Source organism: Coptis chinensis, chromosome 6, assembly GCF_015680905.1.
Source record: "Coptis chinensis isolate HL-2020 chromosome 6, ASM1568090v1, whole genome shotgun sequence".
Taxonomy (NCBI): domain Eukaryota; kingdom Viridiplantae; phylum Streptophyta; class Magnoliopsida; order Ranunculales; family Ranunculaceae; genus Coptis; species Coptis chinensis.
In genome coordinates this window covers 92,425,064-92,448,050 of record NC_141461.1, presented here as the reverse complement: position 1 = coordinate 92,448,050, position 22,987 = coordinate 92,425,064, and the positions used below count along the sequence as shown (strand labels likewise).

The 22,987-nt window shown below is 38.5% G+C and overlaps 4 protein-coding genes and 1 long non-coding RNA gene across 7 annotated transcripts; 2 read left to right on the top strand and 3 right to left on the bottom strand.

Annotated features, from left to right (window-relative positions):
• The first annotated feature begins 1,733 nt into the window (after positions 1-1,733).
• On the top strand, positions 1,734-4,929 carry ATG13 (Autophagy-related protein 13). Its single transcript, XM_086568381.1, is given in 6 exon segments — positions 1,734-2,031; positions 2,033-2,072; positions 2,075-2,605; positions 2,608-3,245; positions 3,332-3,513; positions 4,530-4,929. Coding segments are annotated over 6 exon segments (1,887 nt in total). The 5' UTR covers positions 1,734-1,872; the 3' UTR covers positions 4,867-4,929.
• A 2,482-nt stretch (positions 4,930-7,411) lies between these two features.
• On the bottom strand, positions 7,412-8,005 carry LOC147495466 (RING-H2 finger protein ATL79-like). The gene has a single exon (XM_086568380.1). The coding sequence runs from the start codon at positions 8,003-8,005 to the stop codon at positions 7,412-7,414; it is 594 nt and encodes a 197-aa protein (XP_086424506.1).
• Positions 8,006-11,369: 3,364 nt separating this feature from the next.
• Positions 11,370-13,182, bottom strand: LOC147495465 (berberine bridge enzyme-like D-2). The gene has a single exon (XM_086564130.1). It carries the CDS (start codon positions 13,058-13,060, stop codon positions 11,426-11,428), a length of 1,635 nt encoding a protein of 544 aa, XP_086420256.1. The 5' UTR covers positions 13,061-13,182; the 3' UTR covers positions 11,370-11,425.
• An 857-nt stretch (positions 13,183-14,039) lies between these two features.
• LOC147495464 (uncharacterized) lies at positions 14,040-16,158 on the top strand. The gene is made up of 3 exons (XR_015197509.1): positions 14,040-14,166; positions 15,650-15,782; positions 16,019-16,158. It is a non-coding gene; the product is annotated as an uncharacterized LOC147495464 (long non-coding RNA).
• Positions 14,620-21,669, bottom strand: LOC147495463 (ABC transporter B family member 14-like). Of its 3 annotated transcripts, XM_086564127.1 has the most exons (10): positions 21,204-21,669; positions 20,934-20,988; positions 20,568-20,743; positions 19,739-19,939; positions 19,127-19,386; positions 18,367-18,680; positions 18,012-18,235; positions 16,980-17,323; positions 16,468-16,898; positions 14,620-16,333 (listed from the first exon to the last, which is right to left on the bottom strand). In XM_086564127.1, exons 1-10 carry the CDS (start codon positions 21,483-21,485, stop codon positions 14,859-14,861), a joined length of 3,762 nt encoding a protein of 1,253 aa, XP_086420253.1. In that variant the 5' UTR covers positions 21,486-21,669; the 3' UTR covers positions 14,620-14,858. The 3 variants fall into 3 exon arrangements, with proteins under 3 accessions (XP_086420253.1, XP_086420254.1, XP_086420255.1); XM_086564128.1 differs by lacking the exon at positions 19,739-19,939; XM_086564129.1 differs by lacking the exons at positions 20,568-20,743; positions 20,934-20,988; positions 21,204-21,669 and having other exon boundaries at positions 19,127-19,586; positions 19,739-19,873.
• Between the last annotated feature and the right edge of the window lie 1,318 nt (positions 21,670-22,987).

The following is a 22,987-nucleotide window of genomic DNA, read 5'->3' as shown; positions in this document are numbered from 1 at the left end:
AATGGTCTATATATCCCTTTGTTATAAGTGGTCGAGATAAGCTTGTATTGAAAGTGTTATCGGCTGTTTGCATTCCTGAACTTAGTAATGTGCTAAGCTTGCGAACATGATACCATTGACTTTGCCAGTTACTTCTATACCTGACATTGAAGATGGGCGACATGAGCTGTGAAATGCAGTTGCTCTAGCTTGTGGATTTGCCATAGAATCAGTTGAGTAACTAGATGCTACATAGGAACACATCCTTGTCGTGGATTTATAGGACAGCCCTCAAGTCCTCAACACTGTCACTCTGATTTTAGCGAAAGCTGAAGCTTCATGCTGATGAAATAAGCAATGGTGGCGTTATTTTTTAGTTTGTAACATTGTATTATGAGTGTTCAAAAAGCCATATTCAAGAGTGACGTATTCCACCATAATTTTGACAATTGTTGGCAGAAAATTCTGTTCAGCTGCCCCTTGAATCTGAAGTCACCTGTGGTTGTATAACTGAATATATGCGCAAAGCCAAGTGAAGAGCTAAAACACAAGAATGCTTGCAATTGTAGTTCACAAGGCCTGAAGCGGCTTTTGTTGATTGTACTCGTAGGTGGAGAACTTTTACTGAATAAACTGTGACGGTTCATTTAAGGAATGCGGCTTCAAACTGTTCAAAGTTACTCTTTACCGAAGGTTAATAATACTCATGATCATTGAAGTTGTTCCAAGCCTCTACCGCTCCAAGTGATGTAATAATAGTGTTCTCCCAAATCCCAATTTGGGTCGTGTATGACTGTTAACGATTTTTGTCTAGTTCAAATAATTTGTAGTAGTAATCAGCTGTAATATTTTATTCAAATTACCATTATTAAGTGGCACAGTATTATGGTTACTACTCCACCAGTATCCACTGTTTTGTAATGAAGAAAACATGCCCAATTATTATGACCATAAAGCTATCGTCAATGCTTCCTTGATAGGGAGCATTAAGTTTTTTGGCAAATTGGGACACGCAAATCAGTCAACATTATTTCGTGGAACAAAATGAGGCAAAAAAACAAACTTGATAATAAATTTTGACGATTTATATCAGTTATCAATGATGCTTTCTTGGTGCATTCAAGTAGCGTCATTGATAATGGGTTGCCTTGGCTAGGAAAGTTTGGAGAAGGAAATGGCTTCATCATTGGAAACTTCATTGAGGGCTTCAAAGTCATAATAATCAGCATGTGTAAAATATGTTATCTATATATAAAATAGTATAATAAGCAAGCAAACAGAAACAAATGATTAATTTGTTTTCAAGTAACATCTCTTTTAACGCAACAGAAAAACACTCTTCCCCTTCCCCGGGTGGTTAACTCAAATCCCACACGACTCTCTTCATTAATTTTAACAAAAAAAACTCTCCCTCTTCCAAAAAAACATGCAGGTATGTCTTATCGATCTTCATCTGATCTCGTTTTAGATTCCTAGGATTTTTTTTTTTAGTTTGTTTTTATCATTAGAAATTAAGATCCGTTTGATTTAAATTATTATGATTGTTTTTTTTTTGGATGTTTGTAGATGCATCAACTGTCGGCAGTTAATTGATTTTTTAAGGGGTTTTTAGTTTCGCTAGTCATGACTGGGTATGCTGCAGTTTTGTTAAGTTTTTATAGAAAACCAACTGAATCACAAATCACACTCACATCCGAGTTGTTGTTGTTGATAAGATTATTCAATGAATTGTGGTATAGTGCCTCCTCTGCAGTAAACAAGGGATTCGGCCATGTATGATGCTATAGAGTGGTGATTGATACTTGTAACGACATTCTACAACATGGATTACGATCCTTTGAACTAGTCACACTTTTTATTTATTTATTCAAAGGGGTTGTTTCAAGAGAAAGCATGTCACTACAGAATAGTCCGCACTCTGAAACTGGGCGATCCGAACAGATTATTTCTCAGTTTCTTTTGAAAAGCTTACACATTGTTTTGGATTCGAGGATTCCATCGTTTCGGCGGAATGATCATAGTGGTGACCTGACTTCCGCTTCCCGTGTGAGGAAAGAGTGACAAATGGTTCCACTTAGCTCTTGGAGACCGCCCGTGGCTTTGGAGAGTTTGAATTTTTGGCATAGAAATGTTATGGATCCCATGATAATTGACATTATTCTTGTTCAACAAGGACCAAGTTCTTCAGCTACCAGTGATCTATATACTCCAGTGGGTGAAACGACTCCCATAGAGACGGTTATAGAGAGGTGGATTGTTCAATATGAGAGTCCAAGAACACTGGTTCCTCAACCTAGTGAAGGTCAGACATCTTACAGGAAGACATATAAGAAATCAATTATTCTTTTACGCGCTCTTTATTCAATGTTACGGCTTCTACCTGCCTACAAGATCTTTCGACAGCTAAGTTCGTCGAATCAGATCTATAATTTCGATATCATTTACAAAGTTTCCTCGTTTGGTGAGCCATTCTCGAGGACTGAGGAGGAAGTTATGGGGCACTACAACTTTATGCCTGTTGAGGCCCATCCAGGCCGCCTATGTATATCTGTGACATATCATCCCACACTGTCAGATTTCAACCTTGAGCTCTCCACATCCTTACCTCCACAAATTATTACTGATTATGTGGAAGCCCTGCAACTGACCCTCTGAAGGTGTTTACCTCCGCTGATAAGGGAGTCAGTTCCACATCATTTCCGCCAAGAGGAATCCAACCAACGCCATTTCAGCGCCCTCATAGCTGGACCAGTGGCATACATAGAGCAGCTCCATTTACTCAGAATCATCCTTTAAGTGGATCTCCCCCTATTTACCGCATGCCTTCTACTCCTGATTATTCACCTTCACCCCCTGAATTCTACGGCAACAAGATTCAGAGTCATAGGATGTCTACACATAAAAAGGGAACGAGTTTTGATGAATATCAACTTTCTCCGCCTTTCTCACCATCTCCATCACCATCACCATCTCCTCCAACAAACTTGTCCAATCCTAACTCTCTGCAGTCGCGTTTGCGCTCAGAAAGCGCCCCTGTCAACATCCCAGTGCCCACTATGGGAAGAACTTCTAGATATCTTACTCCTAACTATTCAGATCCAAATAGACATTCTCTTCCTCCTATGTCACCCAGAAGCGCAAAACCTGATCTTTCTTCCCCCACCTAATCTCCATACGGAAACAGATCATTTAGGAGGACTGAGGCATTAAGAACAGGAGAGTTGTATCCAGGAATATCAAATGTGAACCTCTACTCTGGATTTAAGGTAGTTCTTACTCTCCTTTCTGACGTTTGTAATGATCATGCGTCCTTCCTATCTGCTGTCTAGCTTCAGTTTGATCTTTCTTGTAGGTGTCTAAGGATAACAAAGATGATTCAGGACGTTTCTCGGGAATGGTTTCTTCCAGTGGATCACCACGGATTGGATTTTCAAGGAGCTCAAGCAGACTGTCGTTCCAGGACGATTTTGATGATTTAGACTTTTCATGTCCTTTTGCTGTAGATGATGTTGATACGTCCAATTCTCAGTCCAGGTACATGTTCTTTGCTCTCTTAGTTCCATTTCTTATGGTTATATTAGCATATCTAGCCCAAGACCTGTAAATTCTGAAATTAGTCCACTATGAGAATAATGGAGCTTTGAAACTTTTATCAGTATGAAATATCTTTTAGCTGCATATTTTTATTAAGTCTTATCCAATATTTCGATTAAAGGACTCACGCAACAATTAAGTAACTTCCTTTGCCAATGGCACCTGTAGCATCTTGGAGGAGAGTAGGCTGAAGTTGAATTACTTTCTATATAGCCCTTTTCATGAGATGTTTAGATGACACATGCACGTTATTAAACTTCTTTATATTTGTTAATGCCTGAATGGTAGTGCTTGCGGAATTTCAACAACGGGTATATAAAATTTCTGTTATTAAATGTATGGATAAGAGGAAGATTGTTGTGTGCTTGTGTGTGTGTAGATAAATAGCTTTACTGCTCATTCTCCAACTAGATATTGGTTACTTTCTTAAGGGGAGTATGCATCCCTGTGATTGTAGAAGGCGACGTTTATAAATGTCTTGATTGTCTACCATTTAGTGGTACATTTGATACTTCAATATGCAGTATGCAGTATGCTGTACTCTGGACTCTGGTTAAAAAGAAATAGAGAATGGGCAAAACTTTTCTCGACACTTTTTCAACCTGGGTGTTAGCTCAATCAAAAGAAAAAACCTGGGTATTAGCAATTAAAGTAATGCTTTAGTGGTGGTCTTTGGGTCAGAAATTTCTGTATTGGAAAAGGAGACATTTTGTTCAACTTGTCTCAAATTGCACGTGTAGTGCTGTTTTTGTGCCTTATGTGAAGTGTTCCACACAGCTATCATTTCTCTAGGAAATTATCGTTGTGGGTAATATATTGTTATTAGTATTTGTCGTTTTCTTTTCCAGTTGGTTAAGCAAGTTTGATGTGAGACCTATGCCAATAAAACTTTCAGTACGTATAAATCAACAAAGTTCACTGCAATTTCTTATTGCTCTTATGTTCATGTCTGTCAGGACCCTTGATGGGAAAGAAGGCTTGGATTCTACTTCACAGGCATTTCCTTCAACTAGAAAATCACAGGACGCTGCCATTGGTGTTCTTGTCCAAATGTTACGAACAGCACCTCCTCTGCGCCAAGATAATAGCTCTTACTTGTCCCAGTCAGCGAAAACTGAAAGTGGGGGAGAAGTTGATGCTGCTTCTGGATTCTTTATGCCTCGGAAGACAGCTGATGCTCTGGAGGAGCTTAAAAGTTACAAAGAAATGAAAGACCTTTTACTTTCGCAAAGTGGGACTCAGGTAGCAACCAAAGACCAAACTAACTCAGATGCCTTTGCGGGTAATCTTTAATGTACCAAAGATCTCAAAGTTCTGTTGGGGAGGGCACATATAAATAGATGATTGTTTGTTGCAGATGCATAGCCACCCCTAACTCTGAGAAAACCAGAATAGAGATCTCCATTACACACTATTTTGGGGATTTTCATTCTCTGTACGTATCTCGAATGAATGTAGCCTCAGCCTCGCATCATTTTAAAGTTACTGTACTTTTAGAGCAAGTTTCAAGTGGGTTTTTCGGTGCTGGTAAGGCAATGTAAATTATTATTTGTTGCAGAATGGAAATGTATAACCACCCTAGCGTTTAGAAGCCAGAACAAGTATCGCCATCAAACTAGAACTCAGGGGAGTTTCATTGTATGTACATATTCTGAATGAATTGAGCTTCAATCGTGTTAAAATTACTCAGGTCTAGCCTTCTTGTAGTGACTAGTGAGATATAAGTGGGACATTGTAATGCTAATCAGCAGTAAAGAGTTGCACGAGAACTTTCACACTGCTGAACAATGAAGGTAAAGTTTAATGGCTTAACTAGTATTACACCCCCATTAGGATCCCAAAAGTACACAAAAAAAATTGGGTTGACCGTGTGTTTGTGTGTTTTTCCCAGTGTATTTGGGTGGAGACCCTAATTTCCCGTAGGGGATCCTAATTAGCTCATCTAGTGGGAGTGTAAATGTGTAATATTAGTGGGGATCCTAATTAGCTCATCTAGTGGGAGTGTAATATTAGTTAACCCAAGTTTAATCTTTTTTTGTTAATTAAAAAATTTCAGTCGAACGACAAATGATACTTTGATGAAGAAAAAGCCCTTGGCTTAAACTTTTTTTTTTTTTTTTTATATTTCCCATTTTCGTGAAGATCTTGCGGGTGCACATACACTTAGAATGAGGCTATAAGGTTTTATACATATACTGATAATTATAGAGAAAAGAAAAGAAACAGGTTCAAAGCAGCACTTCTTCATTATGATACAGAGTTTCCAGAAAATATCTGATGTAAATTTGTGAACTCCCAAATGAGAGTGGAGTCTCACTCCAGCTGTGCGCCCCTCAGACACTGCACAGGCATGGCTTGTATTCGTCGGACATAGAACTTTGAGGTATATATGATTTCAACTCTTGAAATGTTGGCCAGTAACCTGGATCAACGCAAGGATATGATGAAATAATGGGCAACTCATAATATTTTAAGTATAGAAATAGAGTGATGATATTGCCACATAACCCATTTTGGGTTATCAAGTATCAACTTCTCATTTTTATATGAAAAAAGTGTGCCTTATTTAGTGAAGAGTCCCTATCCAAGATGTGCTATTATTATATTGATCCAGATGTAGATAGAAACCAGGATAAGCATCTAGGAAGCACTCATCTTTCATTACTATTTTCAGTTTACTTGATGCAGAACTACTTTATGAGTTTGTTTTGACGATACCAGAGGATCTCATTGGTAGACTGGTAGAGCGTGTTAGTAAATGCACTCACAGTCCTGTTATGCAATTATGAGGCTCTCACTTTAATGAAATTGACTAGTGATAAGATGTAACACAACTCTGTAGGAGTTAATCAGAAGATGAAAATAAAACAAGGATTAGCAATTAGCAATATATGTCAATTGTTATAATAGTCTTTCTATCGAAAAAAAAAAATTGTTATAATAGTCTGGGCTTGTTCCCTCAAAGTTGATTGAGAATTTGCTACACCTTATCCACCTTACTTACTATAATAATCATGATTTCAGTAACTCTTAATTTGCAGGTGCCGACTAGCAAAGTCGGTAAAACCTTTGGGTGATGATACCAGAGGTCTGGGGCTCGAATCCCGCCAGCATCAAAGAGTTACTGATCTCATTTAAAACAGGCTTACTAAACAAAAAAATAAAAAATAAAATAATCATGATTTCAGGAGTTCATAAATTCCAGAGTTGTTGTTGCTGTGGCAATGCCTGTAGAAAGATTAGAAGTGATAAGGTTTTCCGGTGTAGTGACTAGTGAGGCTCTGGTTGTTTGCCATTTCTCTCCTTTTAAATGTATTGGAACCATCATTGGAGTTTTTTTACCATGAGATCCCACAAATATGAAACAAATTAGAGGAAGATACTAGAAAGATGCTTAACATTCTCAAATGAGCAAATATAGTGACAGCATTCTCAGATAAATTTTCAAGGTATAGCATCACTAGGGCAAACTACTTGTTGATTTTTTTTCTTTGTGCAGAAACGAACTGTGCTACAGTAAATTGGTGAAATCTCTGTGAAGAAGATAACTATGTGCCAAAAGCTGCAGTGAGGTCACGGCAGCACTACCACATCAAATGCTTTTAGTTTCCAAAATAAAAAAAACACTAAAAACAAACATTTTTGGTGTACATGCAACAATATTATATCGTTAGAGATTTAGATAAACACCAAACCACATCCACTTTCAGATAAAAACACAAATAAGAAACATCACCCATGATGAATTCAATGATAAATTTTCCATATTTCTAAGTTTTCAAAGTGAAGAATACTACAGAGGTCGGTGGAGGGTGCACCAGCTTCCATACTTCATCACTCAAGTTGATGATCGATCCACTGCTCTTTGCAGAGCCTGTACTGGTGCAGGAGATTCGACATCGTGATGCTCGTCTTCCATAGAAGATGATGAGGTAATTATACATGTAGTACGGCAGGTGGGACAGGACACTTGGGAAGATAACCAACCTTCGATGCATTTCACATGAAATCCATGCTTACACTTTGGCAAAATCCTAACACCGTCTCCATCAACAAATTCAGACAAACATATAGCACACTCTGCTGCTTCAGCACCAGCACCAGCAAGCTTCATTTTGGTTCCCGAAGAGAAAACTAGAGTTGGAAATGAGATGTTGGGAGGGAGAGATGAGTTGGTCAGCTTTTGAGGATGGGGTTGTTCTTGTTCTTGTTCTTCTTGTCCTTGTTCTTCGCGAGTGTGGCGAACCATAAAGCGGATGGCGGCGTTAACAGCAATAGCGCAGACAAGTGCACAAAAGACGAATATGAGAACCATGGCGATGTTGCCATTGAAATGTGTTCCATTGCTGTATGGGTACCATGGATCTTTGTGTGGGTCACGTGGTATAGGTGAAGATATGGGTGCTGAGAGAACTGCTGTTGGTGATGGCATTTTGGGTGAAAGTGTGTGTGTGTCTGAGAGAGAGAGAGAGTGTGTGAGTAAGAAGGGTTTCTGAGTGAGTGTTTTTGTTTGTTGCTTGGGCGTGGAGACAAAGGATTGATTCATTTTATAAAGAAGCCAATAAGAATAGAAATGATTTGCGGTTACCTGTTTTTACAAGACCAGTGAGAATAGCAACTTGACTTTGAATTGATGGACTCTTGCCCATAGTTTTTACCATTTTTCTCCCATAGACCAGACAACTTTTTCCTCCCATAGTTTGTTTCTCAGTGCAATTGCCAATTGGTGACTTGAACGCGATCCTTGAGTGCAAAGTGTTAAGACGTAAGTTGACCACTAGGTATTGGTGTGTTTCAATGCAAATCAACCTTGTTCAGTCAAGGAAACAAGGAGTTGGAATAGAGAGTCGGAACAGAAGTGCCCTATATGCAAACTATTTTTCCCCTACAGCTCATAATGTTATTTGGAAATTGATATATGAACATCATTAGCCGTTCCATTTTGGATAAACAATGAGCCTACACAAGGAATTAATGTCCGTTATTTTTGAGATTCATCTTCTCAAAAAGGAGACTGTCAAATTGTGAAGGCCGCAAAAATCACCTATTACATTTAATTTGTTGCATAGGTTCATCATTCGTGTATACTAATGTTATCATTCACGTATAATTAGGACATAAGGTTATTATAGTCCTATTACTGCCGGACCCCAATTTGTATTAGACAAACTCAAAAAAAAAACAATTATTACAAGTGTGTTTGGTTTGAAAAATCTAAAAAAAAACAATTATTCTGACAAGTATGTCATTGTCCCCAAAAATGAATTTGAAACCCCAAACTTAAACCATTTGGAGTCGTTTGGATTTAAACCCAACGACTTGGCCACACGTTTGGGGACTTAGTTCAAACGACCCGACCACACCCGGTCGAGAAAAAACGTAACTTTATATTTTTTCAAAGTTCAAATCCCAAACGACACGGCCACATCGTTTTGACTAAGTCCAAACAGTGTGACCATATCGTTAGAGACTTAGTCCAAAACGCTGTAGATCGTTAGGGATTTTTAAGTCCAATCCCAAACGACATCGGTCAGGGCCCGTTGTGGCTAGTTTGTCGTTTGGGATTTGAAATTTGAAAAAAATTTAAAATTACGTTTTGGCCTCTTGACCGCCAGTGGTTGTTTTTCGGACTAAGTCCCAAACGGTGTGGCCAAGTCGTTTTGGGACTTAGGACTAAACGACCTGGCCGGGTCATTTGGACTAAGTCCCAAACGGTGTGGCCAAGTCGTTTGGGGTTTAGTCCAAACGACCTAGCCGGGTCGTTTAAGTTTGGGGTTTTCGAATTTAACCTTTTTAGGACCAATGTCATACTTGTAATAATTGTTTTTTTTTTAGATTTTTTTAGACCAATGACACACTTGTAATAATAGTTTTTTTTTGTGGGAGTTTGCCCAACACAAATTGGGTCCGTAAGTAACAAATACCTTATTATATTAGCTAGTATATAACTAATCTACTAGAATGTAGGCTTGTGCATATGCCACCGGCTGTTTTGAGAACTTGCTCAATAACATACACAAAATTCGTGACAAATTGCATGTTTTAATTGGGTTTAGATCCTGTTTTGCTTTAATTTCCTAACAAATCTTTTTAATTGAGCTTGAACCCCGTTTTTAATTGGGGAGAGATCCCATTACCGTTAGTAGGGATATCCGGATATGACCCATTTTACTTTATTTAGAAGTGATTCCTGTTTAAATAAATTACTTAATAATAAAAGTGTGATTTCTATTTTACTAGGAGAAGGACTTCCATTGTAATTAGAAGTGTTAGAATTTCTTTTAATTTTTCAATAAAAAGAGAAGTTCCTATTTTGAAAGGAAAAGAAATTCCCGTTTTAAGTTAGTTTATTAAGTTGGTGACGTGGGAGCTTTAATATTAAGATATAGAATGAAATTTATCAATAAAAATTTGTTTACTAATGCCATTGCATTAGGATAGATCATAATTTAACATGAGTGGAAAGATCATGGTATTGTGGTTGTTTTTCAATGGTCTCTACCAAATATCAACAACATGCTCATGTAGTGAATGTATAGTGGAGCCACATTGAGAGCATCCCAAAATAAATCATGTTCGACGGGATAGTCATAGTACTCTGCCACAATGAGAAGCCATATACAAGTCCCTCAATTAAAGGGAATGTGGCCTGTTGTCTGTAAATTTGTGATTTTTCTTGTCATTTTTAGCTTGGTCCCCCTATTGAACATGTAAATCTAGTTCACCGCAGATGGACTCATGGGTTTGGTAACTGGATAAGAAGCCATTGCTAACGTAGCCAACTCCACTTTTTGCGCGGTTATAGGCATATTGGCCTAGAATAAATTTGTCTGTCTAGATTTTGATATTTTGTTGGTATTAGGCAATAATCATCTGACAGTCCCTGCAATTTTGTGGTGTGTAGTGTTCAGGTACTTAAGGTTCTCCATGAGAACTCAAGACGAAGACACTTCCAATGCCCTATTGTTCAGGACTCAACATAGTAGCAGCATTTGTGGTGGTGGAACCCAATCCATTGCTATCAAATTCACATTGATTAGGAACACACAGCAACTTGGCCCAAGTTAGCTCTGTGATTATCTCACGCCCCACCATCTAAGTCCATTCAGACAATACAATCCACTAGAACTAGAATCCTCTCTAGCTTTGCATACATTCATGACGTGCAATAGTACAGTTCAGTCGATTTTTCTTGATAATTAACATATTAACATGTGCAAGTACTGATTTTGGGACCATTTGGACAATTGGACTATTCTCTTCATTGATCTGTGTTTGCTTATTTGGAGGGATATGGAGTGTCTAACCAGATTCATGCCCCCATCATATTTATGACTCATGATGTTATGAGATATATCTTGTGAATTTGTGATACTTGTGGGACATGTCTTTAATTAGATATATTGATTGAATCAAATATGAAAGGTAATTTTTGAACCAATCCATACCCGTATTCGTTCCAATTTGATGAACATTTCCTGAATCGTCAGGAATTTTGGTGGGAGGTTAGTTTGGTATCTTGACGAATTCTTCCACAGGAAAATATGTTAGAGGAATAAACTCAATCTTAAGGTTTTGAATGGATCACAAAACCACGCATGGCCAAACGCTATTTCAAACTGCATTATCTTCTTATGTTTTCCCAAGTAATTACAAAATATTCTTAGATTATTGTTGTCCTCCTCAGAAAGTGTACTCAATTTCTTTTCAATTAATATTGTTAGTCATGCCGCTTATTCAGACAATTCAAGTTGAAAGAAAGGAAGACTTAATATGGAGCAAACAAAACAAAGATATGGAGGAAAGCCATGAATTGGTAAGCCACAAAATCATGTTGCTAATTTTATTTCACTTAAATTTGTGCTTCCAAACTGATTGTGGGCATGGGTGGAATGCCCTGTTGATTGTTAAACACGTTGTTTGGATCAATAAGAGTCTTGATTTGCACCAACCTATCATAGTTGTTTAAGAAATACTTCTCACCCCAAGTTCTTGCTAGCTCAACAGCATTAGTAGATAAGATACTAGCATGCTGCGTGTCCATTGTACCAAGATCAAGGTCCACATAGTTGATATAAGCTTCCCTTGGACCTTTTGTAACAAAGGGTGTCATAGAATTGTAAAACCCTTGTATCCAGTCTATGAAGTTCTTGCTTCTCCTGTTTTCTTCTTCTTTCCATTCAACCAAGTACTGGATTGTGAATAGGTTCCCATCTCTATGAGGAAAAGCGATGGAGTCACTTTTTATTCTGCTCATGATTCCGCCGTAAGGGTCTAAAACGACATACCCTTTTGGCTCTTTTGCTAGTGTTTTCATGGCAGTTCTTATGCCACTCATTGGTATTGGAGCTTTTACGTAATCAGATTTCGCCTTGAAGTATCCCTTGCCATGCAAGTAACGGTCCTTTAAGTCCGATACGGAACGTCCTTTAGGTAGACCAGAAAAGAACAGAACTGATTCAATCCAACTCATCTCCGTGCAGTCTTCATCAAGAATTCCTAGCTCAGGGAACACTTGGTTCAGAATTGCTATAGCTCCAGCTTTTGGTCCAAGATAAAATCCTTTGAAGGTAGCCGAGATGCCAAAAGATTTAACTTCGGGCAAACCAGCACCAACAAAACATGATAAATAGAATTCATCCACTAAATATGGTGCAACAAACTGCCATTTGTGAACTAGCTCTGCTACTTGATTCACTGGGCCAGGTCTAGAGACGATGAAACTTGTAACTACGTGAGGTACTTGTAGCAGTCGAATTTTCCAAGCATAAACGACCCCCCAAATGCCCCCACCACCGCCTCTAATTGCCCAAAATACATCCTCGCCCATCGCTTCACGGTCTAGTATCCGTCCATTGGCATCGACAACAAGCGCATCAACCACATTATCAGCTGCAAGCCCGTACTTTCTTGACAACAACCCAAATCCACCTCCACCAATGTGCCCACCAGTCCCAACAGTTGGGCAAGAGCCCGCGGTGAACCCATGTGAATCACTAGACTCGGCAATTCCATAGTACGTCTCACCAAGTGTCGCACCACCTTCAACCCATGCAGTTTTGGACTCCATATCTACAGATACACTGTTCAAATTCATCATATCGATTATCACGAATGGCGCTCCATATGAAGCAACTGATGATAATCCTTCATAACTGTGGCCTCCACACCTTATTCTAATTACCAGCATTGCTTGCCTACAACACAAGACTGTGCTCACTAGCTGCTCTTTAGTTTTTGGTAGTACAATTGCTATTGGCTTAGTGAATGTTGGTTCGACAAATCGAAGATTTTGGATAGAGAAGTTAAGTAAATTGTAGTATGGCGAATCATTGTCTGACTTAGGAATATGAGTGAAGTTTGTAACGTGATTAGTCGTTAAACACGACGTGACAAGATCAGTGGGGGCACTTAAAGAAGGAACTAGCATGAACTGTAAGATGATGAAAATGAATAGAAACGATGGCCTTTTCTCATTATTCACCATGGCTGTACTCGAGATATGATAAAGAGTTCCATGATTGTGTCTTTTGTATGTAGAGGATGGAGATTGAGAATATTCAAGGTAATGATGAGGACAAAACGGACGGAAATATCAATGTGGAGAGTGTGATATTAGAACAGGGCCGGCCAGTGTGCTCTTATATTTTATGTATTATGTTGGACGTTTCTTAAAGTGGCAGACATGGACCTAAAAATAGGAATACTCTTTAGGAGGTAGCTACTAGCTAGATAGCGCGCATTGTAGCAAGATGATTCCCACAGTCCCACTTCTCTTTGACTGCCACATGGCAACAATCTTGAGCCAACTAATTATGCATGTGTGACTTCTCAAGTTTACAGTCACATACATGCACACAATATTTCAAGATGATCGATCCTATATTTTCTTTCCCAAAACTCAACAAGATCAGATGCAGGTAGTTTAATTAGGGGAGGAACGAACAAATAAAGAAAACTAAACAAACAAACAAACAAAATGAAAGAACTTAGTAGAATACAAGTATATATATAAGATCTTTATAATGACCAAAGGAGGACAAGAAAAAGCTAGTTTCTAATGGCTAAATGTTTAGGTTGATCCTATATACAAGTTGCATCCAATTGTTTTTTCTCTGCAATATAATGATTCTATCACTTCGCAATTCCTCTTCAGTTCTTCTTCTTCTTGGTAAGAGAATTTCATCACTTATGCCTTTCATATTTCAAACCATCAATGTTTAGTTGTCAATTCCTTGTTGATGGAGTGTGGGCCAAAAACTTGCAAAGTTTGAGGATTGAACGATTTGTCATGGAACACCATCCTTCTTGTCTTGGTTGGCCGCACAAACTTCCTACTTAGGAAAATGCTTTGATTTATCTAGGGATATCCACCTCCGGATTACCTATTTCCTATAAAACAATTCTTGTGATGTCGATCATCACTTCCACATCCCAAACATTACGTGGCAAATTTTGAAATGGACAACAATCCAATAGTACGTTTCAACCACCACAAGTCCCCACTCCCGTCCGGCCTCAGCATAGAAGGAACTAGGAAGGACAAGAATATGAAGCTAACAAAACTCCACGTAGCTTCCATAGATACTGAAGGTTATTGGTCATCCATAGTTCATTATATTGTGTACGCACAAGTACTAATCACTGAATCTCACTTTTTTTTTTGCTGTTCATCTTATTGTATTAGTCTCTTTTTTTGCACACAAGTAGGTATTGTATTAGAACCAGAAAAGAATTACAGAGAGGTGAGCTTGTTACATGCCATTAAACCTACGAGTTACAAGCCAGACTAATCAACTCTGTAGTAGGTTCTCAAATGACACAGCTGATAAAGCTTGGTCTGGTAGTGCTCCATAAAGAAACTCCCCTGATTATTGTATTAGTCATTTGTTTTAGTGCCTGCAATCACAATTTCACTTGTTGGTTGATTCACAATTGTGAGTATATATGTGTTTCCTTCTTCTAATCTTATATTATATATTTAATTTAATGCATATGAGACTTTTTTTCCCGAGTGAAGACATAGAATTTATAGATCGAAGGATATACAATGAACTCCAATGCACGCTCTTGCCATCTTTTCTTGTGTATGTATTTATTTAAATAAACTACAATATGAATTTCTGAGAGTACTACAAGCCGAATTTCTAATCAGATATTTCTGCAGGTACTTTCTACATTTCGTATTCAAATAGAATTTGAACATAAAATTAGTACTATATCATATATATTTCTGGATGCGTCTGCATTCTATGCTTCAAGAAAGCCGTGTTATTGCATGTCACTTAACTAGGTACTAAGCTCTGAAGATGGAAGAACCTTGAGTAGATCCCCTCAGAGGATTCAAGTAAGGTTGAGTGGGAACCCATTTCCACGACCTCACCTTTTTCCATGACCACAATGGTATCGGACTTCATTATCGTAGAAAGCCTATGAGCAACTGTAATCTGTGTGGTTCTACATGACCAACCGGAATTGTTCTGTTCAAATGAGCTCAAAGCATCCATTACCATCCTTTCAGATTCTGTATCAAGTGCACTTGTTGCTTCATCTAGTAGCAAAATAGCAGGCCTTTTGAGTAGTGTTCTAGCAATTGCTATTCTCTGCTTTTGTCCTCCAGAAAGTTGGCAGCCCTTTTCTCCCACAACTGTATCATACCCATGAGGCAAGTTGCTAATGAACTCGTGAATGTTTGCTTCCAATGCCACCTCAGTTATTTCAGTTTCAGATGCACCCTCATTCCCATAGCAAATATTGTCTCTAATTGAACAACTGAAAAGAAGTGGCTCTTGCTGAACCAACCCTATTTGCCTTCTCAACCATCGCAGATTATATTCTTTTAAATCCTTCCCGTCGATGAGAATTCTTCCTTTTGTGGGATCATAATATCTCAGTATAAGTGCCAAAACTGAGGATTTTCCTGCTCCACTGGGTCCAGCAAGAGCAACTTTTGATCCAGCTTCAACTGCCAGACTAAAGTTGTTTAGAACAGTCACTTCTTGCCTCATTGGATAGCTAAAACTGACCTTTTCGAACTCAGTTCTACCTTTGATCCTCTCGGAATTTGGATTTTCAGGTATATCAGGATCGATTTCAGTTTTTCTGTCGAGAGCATGGAATGCAGGCGTTAGTACACTGATGGCAGAGATGACAGTGGGAATCAATGTCCAGAGCTCTGTTATTGAAGGCACTGTGAGTGAGAATATTTGGTACGATCTTATTCCATCCTCAAAGTAGGCCTGTTTCCTTTCCACCAATACAGTTGTGTACCACAAGGCAACTGCATGGGCAATGTTCCATAAGCAGATTGAAATCCCATTAATAATTCCATACTTAACACTCTCTATCCTGCTTCTCCTCATTGGTTTCTCCAGAGAGAGGACAGCTTTCTCAAGTATATGTTCTTCATGGGAAAATGAAGCAATGGTTCTTATGTTGCTTGCAGATTCAGAAGCGAGAGAAACAATTTCTTGATGAGCAACAGCAAAGTCACCTGAAAATCCTTTAGCGGACTTTGCTTGGATTAGACCACCAATGAAGTGGCAAGGCATGACAGCCCAAGCTACTAGGGCCATTCTCCAGTTGACAATCATGCTAACTGTGGTTGCAATTACTATAGAGGAAATGCATTGGACAATGACAGACATACGATCAGAGATAATGGTTTTGATCAAGGAGGTGTCACTGATGATATGCGACGTAAGTGTACCCACACTGTTCTCAGGTTTCTCAAACCAAGCTAACTCATTCTTTAGCACAGCTGCAAGAAAGGAAATAGATGCTATAAAACATAACATGTTCCTGGATAGTTCAAATGAAGTTCCATAACATTTGACAACAAAACTATAAATACTAGAAAGCGCGACTGAAGAACTCATAAGAAGTGTTCTGTACCTGAATATAAAGCCTTTCTTAGGTTAGTCATGGCTTTCTCTCCAACTATGCCATAGAAGTAATGCTGCAAGGTGTGCGTGACTAATGAAAGCAATCCAATTATACAGAAGATGGCCGAATACAATCCTACTTTCTGCTTTGCATCTGGCTTGTAGTATGCCACTCCTATCGTTATGATGAAAAACCCAAAAAAGGGCTTTGAGATGCCTGAAAGGGCTGCTGCGAGCGAGCCAATTGCAGTCTTCCCAAGCTCAGCCTCATTCAGTCCAAACCAAATTCGGAAGAACGAAACTGTCTGACTTTTATATTTCTGTATCTCTTCTATGGGCGAATCTCTTAACTGGTTATCTCCTATAGATTCCCCTGCTTGCTCAATGCCTTGGGTTGCAGGCTCATGTCCGACGTTTATGGGTTCTCCCCTGGTCGAGTCCCTATCATTCAACATTACAACTTAGTCTTTTCTTCTCTCTATTTTGATGGTTTGTAAGGGAATAAAGCATGTATTCACTAACCTAGACTCAGATCCTACGGAGAGATTCTGCATGCTGAATAATTTATGGTAGAAGTTGCTGGAATCTAACAATTCGCTGTGGGTACCTGTCTTTGCAACTTGACCGTTCTCCACTATGGCAATCATGTCGGCACCAATAACAGTTGACATTCTATGGGCAATCAAAATGACAGTCCTGCCTTGCATGGCCTTCTCAAGAGCATCTTGAACCAGCCTCTCTGAATCTGAATCAAGTGCGCTTGTGGCTTCATCAAGCAAAAGAATAGGAGGATCTTTTAGAATTGCTCTCGCTATTGCGATTCTCTGTTTCTGTCCGCCTGATAATTGGACTCCCCTCTCCCCTACCTAAAATTGGTCCGTTAGCCAGAGTCTATACTTAGTAAGAACAAGGCTCATAATATTTCGTGTAAACTTACGAGTTCTTGTCGACAAAAAGGAAATAAGTAGCAAAGAGAAGATATACTGTGTCAAACTGTACTTTAGAAAATTCATTTTCTCGTAAACTTGTCAGTTGGATAGTAAAGTGAAAGAGGTCATTTGCTAGTGTAGCAAATATCATTATAAAGTAACAGCAGTGTAAATTTTATTTTTCTCTTGTTTGGCACCGGCTAGTTTAGTTATATAAAAAGCATCATGTAACTAAGTTGGCATCGAAGAAGGTCAGACTGAAGGTGATAGTTCAAGTGAAATTTGAAAACTGAAGACATTATTTTGAGCAAAAAAAAAATGGTTTTGTTGTTAGTTATCTCCTATGATCTATTTGCTTGTTAGAATCATGTCATTTCATTTCGCATATCTGGTAAAGTGTTTTGGATGTGTTAGGAGTGTCAATTTGAATTAAGACTTGATCGAGGATGTGTTTACGGTTTGATCTTCTTAGTAGCAATTGATGTAGGCATCTAATTACCAATGGTAACTTAAAACCAAGGAATGCCAATGAAAGCGTTCTGGTTGCCATAAAATACCATTTCCTACACTTTTTTCGAAGTTATGATGTAAAGTGTCAAAGAAGGAATCAGTTAAGGCAGCTAACCTCTGTAGAGTATTGATTTGGAAGTTGGGCTATGAAAGCGTGTGCATTCGCTGTCAATGCTGCCTCCTCAAGCTGTTTGTCATCCGCATACATGTTACCAACCTTAATATTATCTTTAATGGTGCCAGCAAAGAGTGATGGCTCTTGGGAAACTGCTCCTACGTTTTTTCTAAGGAACTTCAGATCCATATCCTTGATGTTGTGGCCGTCGATGAAAATATCACCTGTAATAAGCAGCTTTCTCTTCTTATCAGTCTTTTGACAAGGTCAGAAGGCATCCATGTCAAATTGCATGAACACATACAAAATATAGAATGGGTCATAAGCCTCAAACTAGCAGGAAAGAACATCAAACCTCTATATGGGTCATAGAACCTCTCAACCAGTGAGATAATAGTGCTCTTTCCACAACCACTACTACCAACTAAAGCCACCACCTTGCCAGCTGGGATTGACAAGGAGAAACCCTGAAGAACCATCTTTTCCTCGCGAGATGGATAAGCGAAGCTCACTCCTTGTATATCAATACTCCCTTTGATATTCTCAAGTGTTGTTCCTTTTGCTTCATAGTTTATAGTTGGTTTCCTCTGAATCACTTGAAAGACTTCAGTTCCTACAGCCTTTGCCTGGTTGAAGATTTGCATATCCGGGGCAGCATAAGTAAGAGATCTGCAAGTTAGTAGGGTTCATTGTAAGTTTCAAGGGAAAACAATAGTCTATAGTAATTGTGAAGGACTGGAAAATTACATAGCAGGTTAAAGTCTCTTATATTGCATTTCTCGGAAAGTGTTTGTTAGAGCTTATTTGTCTTTCACCATGTGTTTGATAATTGATATAACTATTCTTGTACTTCCAAAATCTGTTGCATAGAGTTTTGATTGTAAGTAGTGGTACAATCGAATACAAGTCTGAAAGACGAGCCCAGTTAGTCAAAATGAACCCAAGCCAAATATATCATATTGACCTTCAATCTTATGTGTTAGTAAACAAGATAATTATTTATTTTTCATGTAATATCAGGTGTCTGTTTACCTATGCAGCGCAATAGCAAAATCAAGAGATATAACTTGTCAAAAGGCAGGACTAGAAAGGCATACTCGAGTTAATGTACATACATAGCACCAAAGAGAATGCTCATCACTGCAGCTATTGTGTCCCCTCCACGTGATTTCTTGGCAGCGACAGCAACTGCTCCAATCCATACCATTAAAGCCCAAGAACAGAAGGTTACTGATTGAAACATGCCTGTTCCAATTCCCTTTATCAAAGCCTCTCTTTTGCTCAGCTTGACTTGTTTTTCCATGCACTCTGAGAAGGAATTTATTGCTGAATGCTCTCCAACAAATGCAAATACAGTTTTGATTTGAGATATTGTCTGCAAGACAGGCAACCAGGATGTCTTTCTCATTTTCTTGGTAAATTTGGTATATATCTTAAAGAAATGCTAGACATCAATGCAATGTCCTGAAGTTGTGGAACTGATTTAACCCTAAGATCTCTGTACTTTACTTGACTGCCTTGAAGAGAAAAACACGGTGAACCAAATCAAAACAGAAATACAGTCTTTGAGGGGCACTGCAAACAAGTAATGCATTACAAATAAGAACCTCTTTCTTTTATGGAATTGAACCAGTTTTGAGGCCTTTAATGGGCAACGCCATCAAATATGCCTTCTATTTTCCATTTTAAATGTGTTAAACTCTAAGAAGTTAGATCATAAGCAGCACCTGTTCCACCATAGAAGTAGCATCTGATAGATATATGATTCTCATTGTTGAAATGGCATTCATCTTCTTAGCGTAGGAGGCTCCAATGACAGAAATCATAGGAACCACCAACAAGGTAAGCAAAGCGACTTGCCAACAGCAGATAAAAGCAATCAATATTCCCACAAAGAATGTCGCTAAACTCGACAGGAAATGTCCCAACTGACAGAGAAAAATTATACAAATATCTGTCAAGTAGGAACAATAAACACACTTACAATTAATTGTTGAAGCACTTACGATACTGGAAATATATAATATATCAGCAGTAATTTGACCTATGGTGGTTGGCAACTAAGCATTTTACATTCTTTTTATGGAAATACATAAGCTTGGGATTCAAATTTGCACTCTGTTAAGCGTGTCTCACATATTCTGCTTCCCTGAAAGTGTGTCAAAGGAGTGAAAGACGTGTGTTAACAAAGGAGGGATCAGCTCGCATTCTGGATGTTGTCAGTAACACTGCTTAATTTAAAATATTAATTCTGAAGTTTTCAGGCTTCAGAATATGTTTTTAGGCTCCCAACGTAAATTTGTTATTTATTTATTTTTTTTAATTTTTTTTTTTGTAGAAGTCAGCGATTCATTACATATCTGATAAGGTGAAAGTGAAAACATGGCAGAATAAAAATTAACATACTGTCACTCAATGTTCCTGTAATTTTTGGTACAGACGCCATTGTACTTTATATAATAAATCTGCAGTATTAAAATCATATATAGAAAATATATGTCAGGTATGTGGATGATAGTCTATATATTCATGAACTAATGTTGTGGTTCCTTGTACCTTCTCGCCAATGGCATCTTGGATGACACTCATGTGGCTAGTCATCCCAGCAATTATCTTTCCAGTCGTTAAATCTGTATCAAAAGTCCCTATATCCTGACTTAACATAGCTCTAAAGAATGCAAGTCTCAGACGAGTTGATTGTCGTTCACTAGCATACATCCAACATCCGGTCTCTGCAAAATAAGTATTGGCAGTTGGCCACGGAATGCAATAATACACACAGTAAATTCAACAAACTCTCTGTGTCCAAAGCTTATAGACACCAGTATAGAAGCTCCATAAATATATAACTAAAAGGGTACTCTATCTCAAATTCAAACGAAGCAGAATCTAGCGCGCTACTAGCATTAGAGCAAAACTCACCCAGTATCCCAGCAGGAAATGTCGCGATGGCCATATACCATACAAAGGGAACAACCTGAAAGACTTGACGACAAAGATCAGAAGTCATATATAACAAGTTGGCTTAACTCGAGCTTACATGCATATATAGAACACATCAGAGCTTCAACAATTGAATACATAAAACAACCACTCTTTTCCATAATTAAATCTGTTAACAAGTTAGCTGGAGTACGTAATTAACTAAGCATGAGCATATATATATAAGAAGTAGTGCGCACGTATATGTACCTTGTAGAGAGCTTTAACCATAGCATCACTATTTTTGATGTTGTTACCGAAAGCATTAAGAGCCTTGCCAAGCAACAAGTAACCGATGGGTTGGGCCATACCATGAACAATGGAACCTAAGGTCCCCAACATCATAAGAATCCAATCCAGGAAGTCTGCATAGCTCAATAGCTTAAGGAACGGCAGAGGTTTGTTGTTGATGGAGTTGTTTATTTTGTCATCTTCATTCATCTTTTGAGGTTCGGTCTGCATGGGTGGTTTTTCTTCGTGGAGTTGACCCATTAATAATAATTACTACAGCACACGTACATGCAGTTGAGAGCTAAGTGAACACACACATGCATATACTTATAGATTTATGCAAACAAGGTGATGTACATGGAAGGAATTAGGAATATATCATGGATATACCATAGGAGTAACCAGATGTGCTTGGCTGTGCCTTATTGGTTTCATCTATTTCGTGTGTTTTATGTGTTAGGCGAAGTGGTGCAAAGAAAATAAAAACACGGAGAAAGCAACACGAAAACTGCATTGTTTTTAGGTTATCAACTTTTCAGTCAACAGTAAAGGTCATGATGTGAAAAAGAGATTGAAAATATGCATTATTAATCAAGGGAGGCCATGAGGTTTTGGAAATATCACAATACATCTTATTTTCATTCTTTCACGTGTCAAATAAAATATATTGCACAATACTGTGTTTTATGATATTGGGTCCTTTTATGTTTTACGTTTTCTATGTATGATTTGGCTATGTATATAGAGTTAAGGAACTTTGTTATTTACAGGAGACATGTTTCTGATGTGATTTCATAAATTACATGATATATGTTTGAAAATTTTATAGCCCAACGACTGATGTTAATGGTAGCAATGATGAGTGTGTCAGGTGATGGGTCATTGGTGTTGAACTGATTTTGATGAGTGGGTGGTGTTCGTATGTCTGGGGGTGCTGCGAGCATTCGTCTGGGGTTACTATGAGTAGTAGTCTTTGCAGTCGCCATACATGTCTGGGGTGCTATGAGCATTCGTGTGAGCAGTCGTCATGCATGTTTGGTCGACTCGGAATAGGAGGTCCCTTAACAGGTGGTACATGAGAAGCTCAAGCTCTCTATTAATGTATTATTGAATATTGTACAACTTACAAGAAATGCTAGCGAGCCTATTATTGCAGATGGGCTCTGAAACTCACCCTCAAATTGATTAGATACCAATTCGATCTTTTCACACGTACGTACATTCCTTAGCCTCTCTCATTTTAGATTCCACTGAGAGCTGCATAAATTCTTCCTCTAAGTTGTAGCGGCGGTGTAGTATATCCTCCTGGTAATGCGGAGGAGACCTGGGGTAAGAGGAAGATAAGTGGTGCGACTCCATCATCTCGTCAATAGCTGTCACCAGCGTTGGACTAACCTCCACATTTTTCATACCTCTTTGGGCTGTCAAAGAATCAGGAAGGGGTTCCTTTGCCAAAGGAAGACAATTAAATCCTTCTTGCGAGCAAACTTCTACTTGCACCTGTTTAAAATTAACTTCCCTATTTTCTACATGTGGTCCGGAATCTCCTTTACACTCAGCTGTTGAGGACTTTAAAGCCACCTCACCAACTAAGTCGAAGTTGTTATGGTCATGAGAACCTATAGAAATATCTTCAACAGAATTGGCAGAATCCAGAACGTCTGTGCGGTTCTCCTCTCCTGAAGCTTGAACGGTGTCCACGACATCTTTTGAACTTTCCCCAAGTTGCCTATGGCATCTTCTACTTCTTGTATAATTTTCTT

Coding starts and splice junctions, on each gene's coding strand:
- LOC147495466 (XM_086568380.1), bottom strand. CDS start 8,005: ATGCCATCACCAACAGCAGTTCTCTCAGCACCCATATCTTCACCTATA.
- LOC147495465 (XM_086564130.1), bottom strand. CDS start 13,060: ATGGTGAATAATGAGAAAAGGCCATCGTTTCTATTCATTTTCATCATC.
- LOC147495463 (XM_086564127.1), bottom strand. CDS start 21,485: ATGGGTCAACTCCACGAAGAAAAACCACCCATGCAGACCGAACCTCAA. Junction 18,681..19,126: donor AGCATTCTCTTTGGTGCTAT/GTATGTACATTA, acceptor ACTAACTTGCAG/ATCTCTTACTTATGCTGCCC. Junction 16,334..16,467: donor AAGAAAGGCTTTATATTCAG/GTACAGAACACT, acceptor CCTTTCTTGCAG/CTGTGCTAAAGAATGAGTTA.